The 20,461-nt window shown below is 34.4% G+C and overlaps 1 protein-coding gene across 2 annotated transcripts in view; it reads left to right on the forward strand.

Moving 5' to 3' along the window:
• Tyr (tyrosinase) overlaps positions 1 to 17,468 on the forward strand; it is a 64,310-nt gene extending 46,842 nt beyond the window's left edge. Inside the window, exons 4-5 of one of the 2 annotated variants that reach the window (XM_021167635.2) lie at positions 7,443 to 7,624; positions 17,239 to 17,468. In XM_021167635.2, the coding sequence (XP_021023294.1) occupies positions 7,443 to 7,624; positions 17,239 to 17,468 (412 nt within the window). Of the gene's footprint in view, positions 1 to 7,442; positions 7,625 to 17,238 lie in introns of those variants that run through there. The other variant, XM_085840887.1, reaches the window with a different exon arrangement.
• The last annotated feature ends 2,993 nt before the right edge of the window (positions 17,469 to 20,461 follow it).

The following is a 20,461-nucleotide window of genomic DNA, read 5'->3' on the forward strand; positions in this document are numbered from 1 at the left end:
TAGCTTCATCTTTCATCTATCATCCACAAAGTAATCTGTATAATATGTCAAAATGCTTATTTGTAAATGCCCTCATTCACCACTCCAAATTCGAAGAGCTACTTCCTACTGCTCATAGAAGGAAAATATGCTAAATTCTGACATATGACATTTGCTATTCTTCATGGCTGAAACCCAGGTTTTTGTTCTCCAATATCATCTAAAAATATTCCCTCTTTGACCCTTATGAACAAGTATGTCACACACTAAGTGTGTGTGATTTGCTGTATACCTGTTCCTCTTCATTCTTTCCCCTGTATACTCATTCTTCAACTCTGAGCTTAAATATACCATCAAAATCTTTCCTTGAGTTTGCACACTTAGAAAATCCTATAACCATGAATCAGGACTTCTTTATATAGAATTCTTTTGTAAAATTTTCTATTGTATAATTACAAAGATATTTCTAAAATTACTCTTTAGGATGTTTAAATCTAACACTATACTGTTAAGAACCACAGGGCAGAGAATTTCACTAATGCTTTGACCAGAAAAAAAAAAGTATTATAAATGCTGAAAACTTTTCAGAAGAATTCACCTATTTTAAATGAATGAATTTTAAGAATAAAATGTCTTATATTTGTATATACAACATTTTGTTACATTTTGTTATTACTAGTGGATGTTCTAAAATTGATTCTTAAACACTCAACTTTTTTAAGGCCCTTCTGTTAATTTTGTTTAATAAACTTATGTTTTGTTTTAAAATAGTTTCACTAATTAGATAAAATACTGGGGTTTGGCGTGCATCATACCTTGTTCATTGAATCAATAACATCTTAAAAGAGTATGGAACTGTTGTTGCAGTTAGCAAGCCAACACTGATAAATTACATAGGCAAAGTCCATATTAGAAGTGACCCAACGTTATTCTTGGACCTGTGCCCTGCCTAAGATCCTATCTTACCATTATTCACCAAGCTTTCCTATTCTCAGCTATGATAGTTTTTCTCACTTCCATTTATTGATCTTGACATATTGGAGTCCTACTCAGGTGTCTTATATAATGTCCCTCAACAGAACTTGATTCTTATTGGATATAAGTTTTGTATTGTAAGAATATTACAGAAGTAAAGCACTATTTGCTTCAAATCATATCAAGGACATATAATGAGCTTACCACTGTTAATAGCATATGTTTTCTGGTACAGGTGGTTTTTGACAGGTTTCTCAAACTGTTAAATCTCTCTACTATCTGATAATGTACTTCAGAAGGAAGTCCTTATAGACTATCTGCAGAAAAAAACCATAATTATTTGAAAGTATTTGATACTGTAAATTGCTCCTACTTACTAATTCATTTATATTAGTGTGAATATACCTCCTTTATTTTATACTTTGGACTATAAACCAATAATACCTAGTATTTTAATTTAAATTGTTCCATATTTACTAACTGTGAACAATTTCAGTTTGATCCTTATCCTGAAATATTTCTCTCTCTCTCTCTCTCTCTCTCTCTCTCTCTCTCTCTCTCTCTCTCTCTCTCTCTCTTGCTCACTCTCATTCTCTTGCTCTCTCGCTATCTTGTTCTCTCTTCTCTCCCCTCCCAGTGTGTGTCTGTATCTGTGTGTATGTTATCATAAATATTTCTGTCTTTAATCATATGCTTATTCTATGCCACTACAAGGTATTCATACTCACAGGGAATTCATATTCATTTGCCACCATGACAAAACAAAACAAGACAAAAACCACAAGTTATTCTCTTGAATTTATCTGATTTGTTCATTCTTATATTCTGGTAATTCAGTTATGATTATGCTTCATCTTTAAAATTACTCAACAATTTTCATTTGGATCATTTGTTTTGTTTTTTATTTCTTCTTTCTCTGCTTCTCTCTTGATTCTGCGCTCTCTCTATCTCTATCTCTCTGTCTGTCTGTCTGTATCTCTTTGTCTTCTCTCTCTCTCTCTCTCTCTCTCTCTCTCTCTCTCTCTCTCTCTCTCTCTCTCTCTCTCTTTCTCCATTTGGGTTTGAGAAGTTTCTGCTAAGTCATCTTTAAATTTGCTAATGTATTCCTCATCTATATTAAGTATACTCATCAAGTCACTGAAGATACCCTTCATTTCTATTGTAGATATTTTTTATTTCTGAAGTATTCTTTGATTCTTTATTAGAGTTTGTACATCTGCTTACATATATCATCTTGTCTTGTGAGTTTCTTATTGTGAGTTTTTTACATTTCCTTTTAAAACTCAGCATATTATTAGTATAGTTTTGAGCTCTATGTTTGATAATACCAAAAGTATACATGGTATTTGGAATTCTGATAATTGCTTTGTCTCTTCAGACAAGTTTTATTACTTTGGACATGTTTTGTTTTTATTTAATTGTAGTAGCTGAGGTAAGCACAATGTTAATGTGAAGATTTATGTTTTTTTTTCAACATCCAATAATCTTTAATTTATTTACTGTGGTTATAGTTGGCATAGGTTTCAGATTTTTGATATTTTTTCTTTTGGTTTTGGAGTTCCCCGTATCCCTTTCTTAAGGACATATATATTGTTCCTCAGAATATTGTAGTTCCTTTAGGTGTAATCTCTGGTTCTGACACTGTACCTTTGTTTGTGTGATATTATAGTCAGAGAGCCAGGAAGTCATGACATATTGTGAAACTTTTGTAACTTTTAGTACACCAATGTCTGGGTACTATGGCTACAAACTTGTGTCTCTAAACCTCTTTAACCTTACCCATTTTCTCCTCCCTTGATTCAGCACTACAAAAAACATTTTCTGGAGGCCTTGGGCCCTTTGGCCTCTCCCCCCTACACACACACACACACACACACACACACACACACACACACACACACACTGAATAAGATAAGAACAGCAGGTAGATTGAGAGAAATCCATTTCTTCAGTAAAACAAATTGTGGACCTTATCTTAATTGGAAAGGTTCTCAACATATTTCACAATAATTGCTTGCATGGACAGAGTTAGACAAGATCTCGTACCTTCATCCTGAAATCCTTGTAGAATTCCTGGATGTAAAGTCATAATGTGTGTTATAATATCATTGAGTCATAATATCATTGAGACTGCTACCCCAGAAGTTTGTCACTATTACCCAAGTCTAAGTTTTCCTGAAATGTTTAGGTATTGTTATCATTTTAGGGATCCAGTTGCATTGGCTCCTAGTAGATAAAATTTTAGTCATATTCTTTAGGATACATATATATCTACAGCTTTAGGGTAAGAAATTTGTTCTGAAACCTCGATTTTCTTATGGATTCAAGAGAAGTTGCTCATTTTCCACTTTATTTTTTATTATTGGATAGAAAATAGCAACCTAAGACTTTATACTAGACCTGAAACCAAATAGTCTATGGTAAATTTATCTTTAAAACTTATCATGCCATCTCTCTATGGTGGCTTTTTCCTAATTCTACAATACCTCTCTCCCTATTTCTCAGACTTTCAATAATCTATCCAGATTCAGTACACAGGAGGGTATTTTGTTTATTTTTTATATGATTTTCCACCCAAACTGTCACCGTGAATATACAGTTTACTATTAGTATTTCAATGAAAACCATATTCTAGACACAGTTTCATGAAATTAGTTGAAGATGAAAACTATCACTGACGATTTTAATCGAGACTAATGCCTTCATTTTTATAAGTTGATGAAATAGTAAGCAAATTAATGGTCGCATCCATTAAATATGGAGCTAAGGATTGATGCCCTTGTCCTACTAAGGTAAGAGTTTTGTTTTTATTTCTCAGTAGAAACGAGATTATTTATAAATTAAACTATAATAGTAATTTTTCTCAGATGAAATCAGGTACAGATTTTTTCTTCACCCTCTGCATATTGGCCTGTTCCTATATATATATGCATATATATATATTTACTAGTTGAAAATATAAGGCTTCAAACTAATAAAATATTATACACAAACACACACACATATATATATATATATATATATTATTTATAAGTTAATAGTATAATATCTATATGATTCAAGTATATATAGAATATTATATGTACATATCTTAAAACTAAATATAAAGCAATTACATGTGATCTTTTCATGTTTGGCTTGTTTGTATTTTCTAAAATGCATGTGGTTAACAAGTAAGCCTTATTTGAAGATAAAAGTACAAGCTAATATTTTTAAAAAGTCATAAAATTATAACTCTTACAGAGACTTAGGGTTTAGAAATGAGTTCTAATCTTTTTGGTGTATAAAAGCTGGAAAAGAATATCAATCCTTCAGAGGTCTCTTTCCTAATTCTGCCTACCAGAACACGACCATTATTAGAGAACTGGCTTCAAGCACATGGCCTTCATATTTCTGTCACAGCACATTTTCTTTTTCTTACCAGCTGTAAAGTTCTCCTAGTTTGCTGATAATAATATGAAAGATGATTAGAAAAAGGGATCAGGAAAAATGCTACTATCAACAATCTGTGTCTGATGCTGTTTTAATCTACATAGTATCTTTGTACCATAAAAGTTATTTCCATTTTGAATTAGCAGAAGTTGACATGCAATACATGGCTTATATATATTTAATAATGAACCAAAATTAGAAAAATTTTGTTAGTCATGATTCATATTTTCATGTTTCACATATAGATAATATATTGACTAGACTAGTGATTGAAATCCAGATCTTGTGGTAAATCTCCAACTCAAATATGCCCGAGCAATGAAAACACAACTTAGTTAATATGAATACATGCTGTGCACCTAGATTGGGCAGCTCTACCACTACACTACCATCTTCCACATCTATGAGACCCCTCATAACTTGAGGTTTCTCCAGGCCATGTGCATCTGCTCCTCCTCCTATACCTCCTCTTTCTCTTCCTCTTCCATTTTCTCCTTCTTCCCTCTCTCCCCAGCTTCCCTTTTGTCTGCCCAATCATCAGCTGTCCTTTATTTTATAAATTAAGGAGGGAAGCAGGTTTATAGGAAATCACCTGAGTGCTGACTTATTCCTAGTTCGCATCCCCTCACAGGAGAGTGGAATTAATATCCAATATAATTAATCCCAGGACTATCCACAACAAGATCTCAAGTGATAGAATTGCTTTATACCATAAAAAATTAGTATGTTCTTTTCTATTTGACTTTTTGTTCTGTTTGTTGTCATTTAAACTGTATTTTTTTTAAATTTATTGCAGTATTAACAGTCTCCCTTTTATGTAACTTGATCTCTACAATGTACTACCTTCTGACTTTCTAACTTATATTTAAAATTAGCAATAACTTATTTGGACTTTCATAAATATTTCTAACATTGGCGTTTTGAATCAGTTGGATAGTAAGGATAAGTTTCATATTTTTAATTTAATTTTTAATCATGAGAGATTAAAACCTAAAGGTAGTGCTCAAGGAGAGTTCATTAACTCCAGGTTTCTTGTTCTTCCCCTGTCAACCAGTCTTGTAACACAAATTGATTTCTTTTTCATGCTTATAAGAGCTCTCTATAAATTCTCTTACTATTTGAGAATTCATTTTTTGAAATCTTCTGATGTCTTTAGTTTTTTAAGCCTTGTTACTAATTTTTATTATGTCTAACAGAAACTAACATTAGCTTATTTTAGTAGGAATGTTCCAAAAGGAATTTAGTTAGCTTACAGAATTATTGTGAAACAAACTCAGGGACAGATCAGAACAATAGGGGCAAACTCATGAGCAAACATGCCAGAGAACAGATTAGTGCAGAATAGATTCCTTTCATGGTACAGCTGTCTTTTGCCAAGGATCGCCTCAGCTTTGAGGGAGATTCTGAGAGAAGGAAACAACTGGATGTCAAATTTTGGTTCCAAACTGGTAGCCTACTTGAGATAGCTTTCCAGATTGCTTTCTCTCTGATTTTTTTTCGCTGGAGATCTACAGGCAGCTCTCTTCGCTGTATTCTGCTTTAGACTGTTCACCAAGCAGTTCTTGTTAAACATTTCTCTGGATAGCTCATATCTTACAGATCATAAACCCAGTCTTTTATTGTACATATCAATCTAGTCATTTTCTCCAGGTTCCCTTTTGATTATCCTACAAATCACTATCCTATGACCTTGCCTCTTGATTCTTAGGATACAGCAAGCACAATATTTTTTTTAAACATTGCAAAAGAATTCAAAGATCTGCCAGCAGATCTGTACAGATGATAAACTAGCTGGGTGGGATCCTGCCCTGAAATTACCACTTCTTCATGCCTGGGCCTGGGACTAAATTCCCTCTGTCCCAGGCTGACCTTGAACTCAGGTCTGTCTGCCTTTGTAATCTTAAACAAAAAATCTTAGCAGAGTGGGATCTCTTGTGATCACCACTCCCTAAATCTCCTTATCTCCTTCCTTCCTATCTTTCTTACAAGTTGGTTGAGGGTGCAGCTGATTTTGTTCTTTTAAAAAACTCCTGCTCCCCAAACAATTCATATCATATCCTTATATTTTACATAGCTGAGAAATTATATATTTTCAAACTCATGTTTCTAGAGTTCTCTTCCACAGCATTAAGGGCTGTCCTGAAGATTCCAGTGTTTATCATTTTGGTGAGACATTAGCCACACCTTCACCTGCCAGATTCATGCTATCTCTGATTATCGGAGTCTTTACCATTAACAGGAAGGACATTTTTTAAAAGAAGAATGTGAAAATATGTACATTGTTATACAAACAAGTCATATTCCCACAGCAGCCATTGACACTCATGAAGGCCCATGCTTGTTGGCCCTGTTTCAGGGGCAGGAACCATGTCATTCTACCTCTAACAAGTCCATATCTGACCTGGCAATCTTATTTGCTCAATGCTATTCCAAAGAATGTCATTGCCCACCATTAGGATGGATTTCCACTGTCCTTGGTTTGTTTGTTTGTTTTGTTTTGGTCACTATTTCCTATTCCTAGAATGTTTTTGTCTTGTTCCCTGAATAGTAATCATGTGGTCACATAAAAGCTTTATGGGAAGCTGGAAATTGGCTGTTTCATCTTCTATCATTAAAAGTAGGCTCTGCCTTAGAAAACATGATCTTTCCTAACCATAAGACAAAGACTGAAATACCTGATATACAGAAAAACAAATAAAAAATGATTAAGGTCTAGTCTTTTGCCAATTTAGTTTTATATGGTTTTTCTTTTGAGTTTCTTTGCATTTTTAAAGTTATATTTAATATTATGGCAATATTTCATGAAAACAAATGTTGAATTCTGAAACCTCTATATTATCTATAAAAGTCTAATTTTCTTAAGGAAAATTTGAAGTTATCCTTACACTACTCCTGATGAATGACCTTATTCAGGACATGAAATTGTAACTTGTCAAAGTTTGAAGATAGTCAGCACTTGATCAAGTCTTGTGATATCAATAATTGTCTTTTAAGAACTTAAAATGTACACCTTATAATTAAATGTTCCTGACTCTGAGTAACCCTTCCCTCGGTAGTATTTTTGAACAATGGCTGCGAAGGCACCGCCCTCTTTTGGAAGTTTACCCAGAAGCCAATGCACCTATCGGCCATAACAGAGACTCTTACATGGTTCCTTTCATACCGCTCTATAGAAATGGTGATTTCTTCATAACATCCAAGGATCTGGGATATGACTACAGCTACCTCCAAGAGTCAGGTAAAGCTCAGTTGCCTTCAGATGAACTATGAAATGCAATGTGGGTAACCTCTTTTGGGGCAGTTAAAAACATCTACTGTATACTCAATGTTTTTCTAAAACTTCTAAAGAAACTATATTATACCAATTTATAATTGTGTAAACTAGAACTGCATTTCAACGATTCCTAAATGTATAACTATTCCATCTAGTATAGGAATTTTATACAGTTAAATTGTTGAAGAATATAGGATTGGGAAGCTTTTGAACCATGAATTCCAATGAATTATGTCAGCTGTTTTATGACCTACGGATATTCTTTCAATTCTGTGAATCATATTTTATTCATTATATATTTAGATAGGAATAACTCAGTGTATTTTTCTGAATCAGATTAAAGAATTCAGTCTACGAATCATATGGAGTTAACAATTTGTGATCTTCCATCTTGAGACTCTTGGTAGGATTACCAATGCAATAATGGAAACTTTCAAAATGAACTAATATTGGGTTTCATAATACTTCTTTAATGTTAACTATTATACCTTTGGCTAGAAGCATAATGTAAAGCCTTAGGACTGGAAGTACCTATGGGCTTTGGCCTTCCTAGTCAGAACTACATTAATATCTTCTTGATGAAGAAAGAATAGGTAGTGATAAAAACTTAGTCCATATTGTTGTTCTTCCTATGTGGCTGCAAACCCCTCTGGCCCATTGAGTACTTTCTCTAGCTCCTTCATTGGGGACCTTGTGCTCTGTCCAATGAATGTCTGTGAGCATCTACTTCTATATTTTTCAGGCACTTGCAGAGTGTCTCAGGAGAGGGGCTGTATCAGATTCCTGTCAGCAAGCTATGTTGGCATCCACAATAGTGTCTGGGTTTGGTGGTTGTATATGGGATAGATCCCCAGGTAGGGAAGTCTCTGGATGGTCATTCCTTCAGTCTCTGCTTCAAACTCTGTCTCTGTAACCACTAACCAAAGAAAACACATGGTGGACTCATGGCTCTAGCTGCATATGTAGTAGAGGATGGTCTAGCAGGTCATCAATGGGAGGAGAGGCCCTTGGTCCTGTGAAGGTTCTATGCCCCAGTATAGGGGAATGCCAGGGCCAGGAAGCAGGTGTGGGTAGGTTGCTGAGCAGGAAGAGGGGGGAGGGGATAGGAGGTTTTCTGAGGAGAAACCAGTAAACGGGATAACATTTAAAATGTAAATAGAGAAAATATCTAATAAAAAAGAAAAGAAAAAAGAAAGAAAGAAAGAAAGAAAGAAAGAAAGAAAGAAAGAAAGAAAGAAAGAAAGAAAGAAAGAAAGCCTTGTCCATGCAGGAACTTCCTACTATTCTAGTCTACCTATTTGTTGCAATGAAAAATGGCTGAAAAGTCACATTAAAAAAGGTGGGGTTTCAGACCATGATCAACAGGTTTCATGGGTTTGAAGTTGAGGCAAGATAGAAATATTATGTTAGGAGTTTGTAGAAAAGACAAAGAGGGAGTTATATTTACGATGTATCCTTCAAAGGCAAACTCCCAGTGACTTAATTCCTCCAATCAGTCCTCACTTTCTACTTTCCAGAAAGTCCTAATTAGTGTATCATGTTGGGAATCCATCAATAGATTAGTCAATTGATGTAGCCAGAATCCTCATGATACAAATTGTCAAACCTATTGAAAGATCCTGACAGAATGTAAAAGGACACAGAAGCCCTGTAATTAGCAAGATAGATATCAGTGTTAGCAGAACTAGCTTCACTGATTTAAAAAAATAGAGGTGCACAATGCTCTGGCCACTCCTTGAACCTGTGTGTCTGCCAACGTTTTGACCGTTCCTTGACCCATGTGTGTGCCCACTGATGAAGCCCATTGCCAGGTGTTTGTGATATTGGTTGCTGAGAAAGAGTCAGAAAATCTCCCCAGCAACCACAGCCCAGCCAATCCTGAGTTGCTACCCCTGCACCAGACTCTTTCCTTGTACCCCTCCCATACCCATTTCTTGAGAATAGACATTGTTTAGATCTGGAAATCCCCTACTCTCCCCTTCTCCTTTCCCCCCTGAGGGCCTATAAAAACTGGGACCTCTTTCCCCTCGAGGTCGACTCCTCTACCCCTGCGTGGGATATGAGTCGTCCCCAGAGCTCTGGCTTTCCCCGAATAAAGCCTCATGTGGTTTGCAACAAGCTCGGTCTATTGTGAGTTCTTCGATGTCCACTATTGTCCTGAGGCCTGAGAGAGGGGCTCCTCTCGGAGACTTTCACTATCAGCTGGCAACTAAGTGCTTTAAACATTAGTCTCTGGGTGTGTGGGTATGTTGAAGTATATGTATTTACATCATTTAATTTATTATTCACTAGATAGGTATTATTTTCCATAAAGGAGGTGAGAATGTCAGTCTTATAGAATTGAAGTGACTTCTTAAATGTTAAATAGAGCCGGGCGTGGTGGCGCACGCCTTTAATCCCAGCACTCGGGAGGCAGAGGCAGGCGGATTTCTGAGTTCGAGGCCAGCCTGGTCTACAGAGTGAGTGCCAGGACAGCCAGGGCTACACAGAGAAACCCTGTCTTGAAAAAACCAAAAAAAAAAAAAAAAAAAAATGTTAAATAGAAAGCAAGTTTGACAGTTCCCTTAGCACACTATGCTTTCACTATAGTATATAAAGACTTCTATATAAAGGCTAGAAGAATACAATGTAGAATTACAAATTGTTACATGAAAGAAACTTGAATACGTTCATTCGATAAGGAGAAATGAACAAATGTGTGATCCTCAATAACTCCTAGCTCTTATGATCAACTTTAGTTTCACTGAAATGACTAATCACAGTAAGGACCAAATCCAAAGTAGAAGTCTGTCTGAATTAGGATTTTACTGCTGTGAACCATGTCCAAGGCAACTCATAACGGACAACATCTAATTGGGCCTGGATTACAAATTCAGATGTTCAGTTGATTATCATGATGGTAGGGTGCTTCTAGACATACATGGGGCTGAGAGTTCCACCTCTGATTTCAAAGCAGCTAAGAAAAGTCTGGCTCTAAGGCAGCCAGTACAAGACTCTTAAAGCCTATCCTAACAGTGACACACTTCTTCCAAGGCCATACCTTCTCCAAAAAGGCCACACTTCCTAATAATGCCATTCCCTGTGCTTTGCATGTTCAAACCACTACAAAATCCAAAAGACTGTGCAAGGAAATGTAAAGACTGAACAGCAAAATTTTACAAAGATTCAGATAGGGAAGCACTGATTTGTGTATAATTCATCTTTGACAATATTTGAAGAGTTAGTAGGCCACAGATAGAAAAGGGCAGAAAATATTTTAACCTGAAAGAATAAGACTAAAAAGCAAAATGACCACCTTGTTTATGAAATATTAAATTCTTCTATTGGTTGTTATCAACAAAGAAAGTAACACTGAAAAGATTAAGATGTTTTGTAAAAGTTATCACAAATTATATGCTTTTTATTACTGCAGTATAGTCTAGGTGTGGATCACTTTATTCCTCATTACATTTTTAGGACAAAACTCATAGAAATTGGCAAATAAGTTATATACTGAGTGAAGGAAAAGGAGATTATAGGACTCTTTTGAAAGCTTTGGTGCAAATTCATTATAGTAAAATTCAATGATATATTTAACTATAATAAAAGAAAGGCCAAACACAAGGGGTACGTCCATATTTTTGCTATGCTAGAATAAGATAGGAAACATCAGGTTAAATAGTTCTCAGTGCAATATGATACAAAAACTTGAAGCTCCAGACACCTAGGTCTTAGATCTATATGAGAAAGGATGGTCAAAAAAACCTAATAGAAAGTGGAATATATTTTTCTAAGTATGTCAAAATAAGCAATATTAATTTGAAATGCTTTATTGATTTACTATCTCTTTTATACAGTTATGAATTTACACAGTTAACTTTAGAGAAATTTGATTTTAAAATAAATAATAGAAATTGCCTATTTTCTATTTTATGAAGCATTCTTCAATATTGTTTATGCATTCAAAGTACTTAAAATTCATCTCTATTCATTGCTAAACTTCAAGATTTCTTAAAAAAATAAATGTTTTCAAGAATTTAGTTCATGAGGGTCATTATTCATCATTCAGGTATTCATGTTGATAATTACTTAAGTATTTTGTTGTAGAGGGCAGCTAATGTCTGAAATTGTCAAACATTTTCTCCTGTAATGAGATTCAGTGCTACTTTAAAAACTGAGAAGTGGGTGAGTTTCTTTCAGGGGTAACTGATAAAAGGCAAGGAGAGAAACATCAAAAAAGAGTTCATTTTGGCAGATGATTCCAGAAGTCTTGATGTCTTAATGCTAGAGAATGTTTATTAATGGTCGCTGTGCACATGAGACTTGTTTGTATAATAATGTACATAATTACTTTATGTTCCCCCTTCAGAGAAATGTCTTCTTTGCCAAGGTTAATGACCCTTGATAATCAGAAACCACAATAGTCATGGAGACCAGGGTATGTCTAATGTACTAAGCAAAATGGCAAATGCTCTGACCTTCAGGACAGCCTGTTAGAAAAAAACAAAATCAAAACCAAAAAACCTCTGAAAACATGAATCCAAGAATGTATAATTTCTCAACTATGCAAAACATAAGGAAGCATTATGAATTATAAGAAAGGCTTCATGGACCTAGAAGAACAAAGGCAACTGCACTATGAGCCAGCTTGACAGAAAAATATTAAGAAAAGAGAGAAAGAGGTAAAGATGGAATGGTGATCTCAGAGATGGATCTCACCCAGGTAGCTTATTGCCTGTGCTTACAAAGGCAGGCAGACCTCTGAATTCATTTGCCACGTTAAAAAAAATAAAAAGAAAGAAAAAAATTGTACTTGCTGATTTATGAGATAGTCAAAAAGAAACATGGAGTAAATGACTGAATTGATATGTTAATCTGGGCTTTAGTCTGCAAGAGAAAGCTACCCAGAGAGTACTGTTTGGAGAGCAAACATTGGTCTTTTAGACTTTTCTCAATTTTTTTTTTTTTTTTTTGGTTTTTCAAGACAGGGTTTTTCTGTGTAGCCCTGGCTGTCCTGGAATTCACTCTGTAGAACTCAAAAATCCGCCTGCCTCTGTCTCCTGAGTGAGTGCTGGGATTAAAGGTGTGTGCCACCCCGCCTGGCATAGAATTTTCTTTTTTTGTTGTTTTGGGTTTTTTTTTGTTTTTGTGTTTTTGTTTTTGTTTTTGTTTTTGTTTTATTAACCTTGGTCAGAACACCCAAGTTTGGTTTTTTGTTTGTTTGTTTGTTTGTTTTGCTTGTTTTTGTTTTTGTTTTGTTTTGTTTCTAGCAGATTTTCTGACTTTGGTCAAAAAACCCAAAAGCTATCCTAGGGAACTGTTACAGCTCTCTTTAAAAAAAAAATTTAGCAGAATTTCTGACTTATGTGTGAAAACCCAAGAATTTTTTTTTTTCTTTTTAGCAGCTTTCTGACCCTGGTTGGAAAATCCGTGCACTATCCAGAGAGCTTTTAGATTTTTTTCTGGCAAGCCTGAGCTGCCTGGAAATCTCTGGAAAGCTGTCTCAAGTAGAACACTGAGCTGTAAGCTTGTACCCATGACTGATGTTGAGTTGTTTTTTGGCCATTCTCAAACACCCCTCTGAGAACCCCCTCTCCACTGTGAAGCTGTTTCTTAGCATGGAGAGATGACTTAGTATTTAAGAGCACTAGCTGTTCTCTTTGATCCCCAGGACATAAAAGAAATAGCACTTCTTATGCAATGTGCTACACATTGAGGAGACATTTAAAATGAACTATGTATGTGAATATCTAAGAGTAATTGATTCTAGACATTTAAGTCCTATTATCAAAACATGTTTTTTAAATGTATTTAAGAGTGACTTTCAGGATTCCTGAAAGTAAATGTCACATTTCCACTGCTCTCATATTTTTATTATATGAATTAATGTCACTCAAATCTAGAGATTTCCATTTTTTATGCCAGTCATTTCTTAACTTTTCTAATGATGATAAACAATCAAACAATCGATTTCATTAAAACTATCTTCATGACTTCTACGAAGATTTTCAGAGACAAGTAAAGAAAAAAAACAGAAAAAAGATGGACAGTTATTTATCTCTGTAATCACCACTTAAAAAAAGAAGTTCTATTTTTGTCCTCTTTGAATACTGAACTTTAATATGCAGTTAGTCAAATCCCCCAGATTGAAAGAGAATATTCCTGTGTCATTCGTTCTGAACATTATCAAGCTAACGTGAGACATACATCCATTTCTCTCCAAATGTCTCATAAGTAAATGTTGCCTTTTCTTTGTTTTACATATGTAATTTCACTGTGAGTTATTTATATAGAATTATCATTCCAGCATGCCATGAGTACTTATCTTTTATTTTTATGGGATGAGAAGTTAATTAGGTTCTCAAAGTAATTAGAACTTTTGAAGACTGAATATCAGCAAATAAATAGGAATTAGATTAGATGAAAAGATAATTTAATTATCAAATTAGATGAGGGGGACTACTCAAAGGATCAAAAAGGACAAAGGATAAAGATATAGAGAACCAGGTCTTCTTCAGCTCTCTCCAGCTCTTGATTTTCTGCTTCTTATACTGTGCTGGCTTCATTTCCTGAGTCCACTCTTTCTTAGTTTGCAGGATAGTGCATTCTGAATAGTGATTAGGAATTATTATCATGAATCAGGCATTCATCCATCCTGTAATTATAAAGTATATCTAAAAAAGGTGATCATGGAAGAATTACTGTAATTTCCACTTCAACAGAGGTGGGATTAAAAAGTGGATAGCAAAGATACTAAAACACTAGTTAAAATTTTGTGACTTGAATAAATTGTTTGCTAGTGATTGATACTCTACTGAAAAAATAATCCATAATTTTGAAGACTAGACCTTAATCTTCTTTAAGACTTAAATGTTTACATGGGATTCTATAATCTATGATGGCTTATTCATATTCTTAACAGAATTCAATCTAAACAATCCAAACAAAAGACAGTATACAGAAGTTGCCGTCTATAAGCAATCTATCTACATTTATTGAGATAATACTATGTACCCTTTCCTTGCTTCCTGAAAATTAAAGTTTATTATGTAGTCTGTATTTATATAATCAGAATTAATAATTAATATTAATTAATATTAATTAATTATTAATAATTAGAAGCATATACATTTTAACTGTTTCTTTGAGATACTGCATGCTTTAAGTATATATGTGATATCAAGACTATTATTTTCTAATTGTATTTATTTTGAGCTAATTTTCTAAATTCGTATATAATTAATTGACATGACTCACTTCTACAAAAACATACTACTTCAATATATATCATCTGATAATGTATGTCTCACCATACTATTTATTTTTTACTTTAGGTATGTTTTAAATTCCAGGTACTATTTTTATAATATATTTATGTATTTTTTAATGCTATAGTCTCTTTTAGTGCTGGAAAATAATGCACTCTGCTTATGTTTGTCTCTATTTTGTATCTGCTTACATTTTATTCTCAGATGTAAATCATGTTATCATCATGTTTCTTAATTTCATTTTGTCAAATAATGATATGTGTTATTTTAAAGGCTAAATTTTTCCAAATACCAAAACAATGACTTCACTTTTCCATGTTTATGCTTTCACCAGGTTAGTGTCCCAAGTCGGTTACCATAACTTGTGTAGCTACATTTTTAAAAATTATTCCATGTTTCCAAATAATATGTAAATAGCAATATCTTTTTATTCCTCAAGTCTATCTCAGGTGTCTTCATGTATAAATGAGTTTACTTCTCTTACAAACCTATTTTATTTGTACCATTTCAATATGGGACTGTCACCTAAAGACACATTTTGAATTTTTTGTTATTTTTCTACACTGAGTCTGGTATAGTGATTTCTTATATTTTTTCTCTGAGAGACAAAGCGCCATATTTTTATTTTAATATATATAAAATACATCATGACCAATACATGATTTTAAAAATAAACTCTAAGTTTTATCTCAAAACATAGTAGATACTGGCTAATTTATAATTTGTTTTCCATAGCTATCTATTGAATATCTCTCCCAATTGGCCTAATGTTTCTTCATTACCTTTTTGGAGTGTAATAATACATTCAGTCATGGAGTAAACATTTACTTTACTCATGGGATTCAGGCACTCTACCAAATTTCAGGATTACTTCATTGTATCCACCAGCATTCCACCCACACCCCAGTTCCCCAAAAATGACTTGGAGGCTTATTATTTTATTAATAAATGTCTGGGCCTTAAACTAAGCTTCTCTGACTAGCCTGTAACTCAGTTATCCTGTTTATACTATTCTATGTTTGCCACATGGCTGGTTACCTCATTCAACTTCCTATCCTCCATTGCCTAGTTCCCAGAGTTCATCTCTCTCTGCCGGGTGTCCCACCTTGTAATCATTCCTCAGCTTATTGGCCATCAGATTTTTATTGTCAAGTGATGCTTCCACACAGTACCGAAGATATTATCCCTACACACCATAGTTTGGGTTTTCAAGGAGTCAGTATAATATAGAACAGAAACATATAATTAGTAACTCTAATACAATGTGTTGGTGTAATAGTAGAAGAAATGTTATACTTACAGCATTTAGATGTTTAGGGCTTCTTGGACTAAATAGAAAAATGGAAAAATGCTTATAAGAAACACATGAAACTAAAGGTGAAATTCAACTCTAGAAACAATTTTAGGGAAAGTACAGGAGAATATCAAAAGTGCATTCTTTTCAAAATATGTATGTTAGATTATCTGTACTAGAAGATTCGGAGGTAGAAATTTATTTATGGGTGGCAGAACTCATAATTGTTCTAATTTAAACCCAGTTGTAATTTCTTATGTGTTTTGAAGTAATTATATATGGTCAAAGGCTATAAGTTTTCCTTACTTGAAATTATTTTTAAAATACTCTTGGCTAAAATCTATTGTCTTAAGACTGAAAATTGTAGTGCTGGAGAGGTGTCTCAACAGTTAAGAGGTTGCTCTTCTTAGAGGAAAGAAGTTCAAATCCCAGTACCAACATTGGCATCTTGTAACTTCTTGTAGCTTCAGCTCCAGGGGTACATTCACCCTCTTTTTTACCTTGGTGCCATCTGTGTGGACATGCACATGTCAATGTACACACAAACATACATACAGACACACACACACACACCTACACACACTAAGATCTCTGCAAGAACAGAGAGTGTACAAATGTCCTAGTGTTCTTGAGAATGCTCTGAGACTACAAGGTTTCTTCTAGCATTATAGTCAGTGTTACTCAAATAATTTAAATCAGATCATCAACAGTTAATAATACAACTATGGTTCATAGATCAGCAGTATAATTACATAATCATCAAAAGGAATTGTAACAATAGTACCTAACAATATTACACATCAAGGGTTATATTTAGGTTTCAAAAGATCCCAAAGGCAGAGAATTATTTTCTTTTCTTCCTAGGGAGGAAACTGTGCTTGAGAAGGAAGAGGTTAATTTTCCTCTAAGATTTTCTATTTATTAAGCAAAATAGCTGGCATTCAAACCCAAGCATCTTACTCCTAAGTAGCCTGCTAAAATGCTGCTGATGGTGCTGGTGATATCTGTGAAAACAGCTTGATCTCTTTCTATTTCAGATCCAGGCTTTTACAGAAACTATATTGAGCCTTACTTGGAACAAGCCAGTCGTATCTGGCCATGGCTTCTTGGGGCAGCATTGGTGGGAGCTGTTATTGCTGCAGCTCTGTCTGGGCTTAGCAGTAGGCTATGCCATCAGAAGAAGAAGAAGCAACCCCAGGAGGAAAGGCAGCCACTCCTCATGGACAAAGACGACTACCACAGCTTGCTGTATCAGAGCCATCTGTGAACATCCTAGGAAACAGAGTAGGACAGAAAGGTTTGACCTCACTCGACCTATTTGTTGGTGTTTCTACAAATTTAAACTAGTATAAGACATAGACCATTTGTTTGACTTTTTTTTTCTCAGACCCATGTTTTTTCCTAAGTTTTTCTAAGGAAAGACTGAGATTTGCTAAAAGAAAAAAAAAACCTTACTAATATCTAAATAAAATTTCCTCTTACAACTTATTGGGCTTGCTTTTATGAATGTGTCTTAATTATTTAAACTTGAGGCACATTTTTGTTTTCTTTACTTCATTGTGAATTTCCAAGAAAAATATTCTCTTTCCTTCTCTCTCTCTCTCTCTCTCTCTCTCTCTCTCTCTCTCTCTCTCTCTCTCTCTCTCTCTTTCGTGTCTGTCTGTGTGTGTGTGTGTGTTAACTGATTCAAACACTTCTGAAAGACTTGGATTGATAGAAGAGATTCATTAATTTCTGAATTTATTTCATTAATGATTAGGAAAGATGAATAATTACTAAATTAGTAACAGAGGAGAACATCTGCCAGCTTTTATTAGTTGTCATTTAAGTTATCTTATCTACCTTCTATGGTGGAAAAAAATCAGGCAAGAGATGGGAATATACTACTTAATAGGATAGTGGCTCCTGAGAGGAGTGGATTATTACTAGAGATTATTACTAGAGAAGTTTACCCATAGCCAGGAAATTGAATCAAAACCGATGACTACAATAACATCTGAAGTTTCAAGTCAGCTTGACTGTAATCTGAAATCATCAAGCCCAAGGGCCAAAGGAACGGGAACAGTGATGGGAAACTATCTGAATCAGATTCTAGTGTGATAGTGTCAGGGGCACATGGGTCATCTTTGAGACCTTCACACCTGTTGATTCACCAAAATTTGCTGCGAATGTAAATTTTTACTGTAAAGTAAAATTTTACTTTAGTGAAAGTAAAATTTTAGCTTTAGTTTTTAGTTTAGTAAAATTTTAGGAAGCAAATTTTTAGTTTTCTAAACTATTTTTTTTCTAGTACTGGACATCACCCAGGGCCTTGTATATGCAATGCAAGCATTTTCTTGTACTCTTCTACCTAGCATTTATATATAAATCCACCCAACAAATGCTCATTACAACTGACAGGGGTCTTTATTAACTCAGTGTTTCCCTTTATCACAATATAATTTTCATCTCTGCCACTGCATGTCATTATAGAATATTGGTTTTTTTCTCTAGAGGTTCAAGGTATGTATTTGTATAGCAGGCACACCTTTTGATAAAAGTTACTATCTATTTGATTCTATATTCTCATTATGGTAACAAAATTATATTATGAATATTTCAATATATCTGAAAGTTTCATTAAATTTTCATTAACTTTGTATATTTCAGTCTTGCTTACTGTGAAGCTTTTATAAACTGCTTCATTTTTTCTGAAATTGTACTGTTGCTACATCATTCTGTTAAGAAATAAATAAGTGGCATTATTTTCCCCCCTTCTTCCTCTAGGTTTTATGTTTTTAAAATTAATTTTAGTATTCATATATTTTTATCAAATCAAACATGTAATTCTCTATCTGTAGAGACTAACCTGTGATGGATACAAGTCATTTTAACCAGTGTCCCTATGAGGCTGACAACAAGCATAAATCATTGATGTTTAATAGCCTTTCAGCATTTATATAAGCTTTCATTTATGAGGACAGTTTGACAGTTTATACAATAGAATATAAATTATAAACAAGCTATTAATACCACCAAAGCCTTAAAATTATTTAGCTGTTGCAAACTACATATGGACAACTTTAATATTTTTAATGTTCTATTTAAGTTTTATATGCTTCAAATTTATTATTTGGGGCCTCTTTTTGTTTTTTATATGGCATCATTCTAGGATGGGGTGTGAAGAGATTTCTTAGCCTCAATCCCCATCTGATGCCATATGGACAGTGATGGCTTCTGTTTGAGGGACACTCAGTTTTCTTTTCAAGTCCTGGTAGAGTCATCATGCTCTGGTAGAAGGATCCAAACCCAGTAGCATAGGTACACCGTACTTTATAGTCTCTGAGCTATTATGTTTAAAAAAGAAAAGAGGCATGAAGCTGAGGAGACAGTGAGGTTGGGGAGGATCTGCAGAGAGTCACATGGAGAAGTGGAGGGTAGGTTTACATTGTATCAAATTTTCAAAAAATAATAAAATATTTATAAAATGTAATTGAATGAACAGTATATGGGTTGGAATGAAAACTCATGTGGAACTGTATTCAGTCACTAGATCTGACTGATTGTGAATTAATTATTAACCATTTACACTAGTAGATTTGAGACGTACCTTAATTATTTAGTTGCCAAATTTGGGATCACAATTGAATGTCTCCTCAAAAATATATCTTAAAAGTTCATAGTAATCACTTTCACTTTCTTTTTGTCTATTTTAAAATATATGCATTCTCTTTAATTAAACAGCTCTGCATCCTGTTTGTCCCATAGGTAAATAAAACTATATGAGACAATAATATGTTGAGTAAGTGTGAACATTTAGTGAAATATAGTTCTTAATAAATTTGTTTTACTAAAATTTTTACTTTCTTAGTCTTTTTTTTTTTTTTTACAAAATTAAAAGTAAATGTACAGAAGTAAAAAGTTTGTTTTCTAAATCAGTGTTCTATATGTTGCATAAACTGGTTCCTACTGTGTAAGGAGCCGCCTTCACATTCGCCATTACAAGATGGCGCTGATGGCACTGACACCCGTGTTCTAAGTAGTAAACAAGCAAGCTGCGCATGTGCCGGGGTAGCTTTCCACGCCATGTGCTCTGCCTTTCCCGTGACGACAACTCTGGCCGATGGGCTGCAGCCAATCAGGGAGCTACACGTCCGAGGCGGAGGACAGTCCTCCATAAAAGGGAGAGGGCTCCGCCATCTCTCTCTCTCTCTCTCTGGCTCTCTCTCTGGCTCCCTCTCTGGCTCTCTTCGCCACTGGCTCCTGATGGGGTAAGCAATA

The sequence above is a fragment of the Mus caroli genome, unplaced genomic scaffold (genome assembly GCF_978045245.1).
Source record: "Mus caroli unplaced genomic scaffold, Mus_caroli_1 scaffold_8, whole genome shotgun sequence".
NCBI lineage: Eukaryota > Metazoa > Chordata > Mammalia > Rodentia > Muridae > Mus > Mus caroli.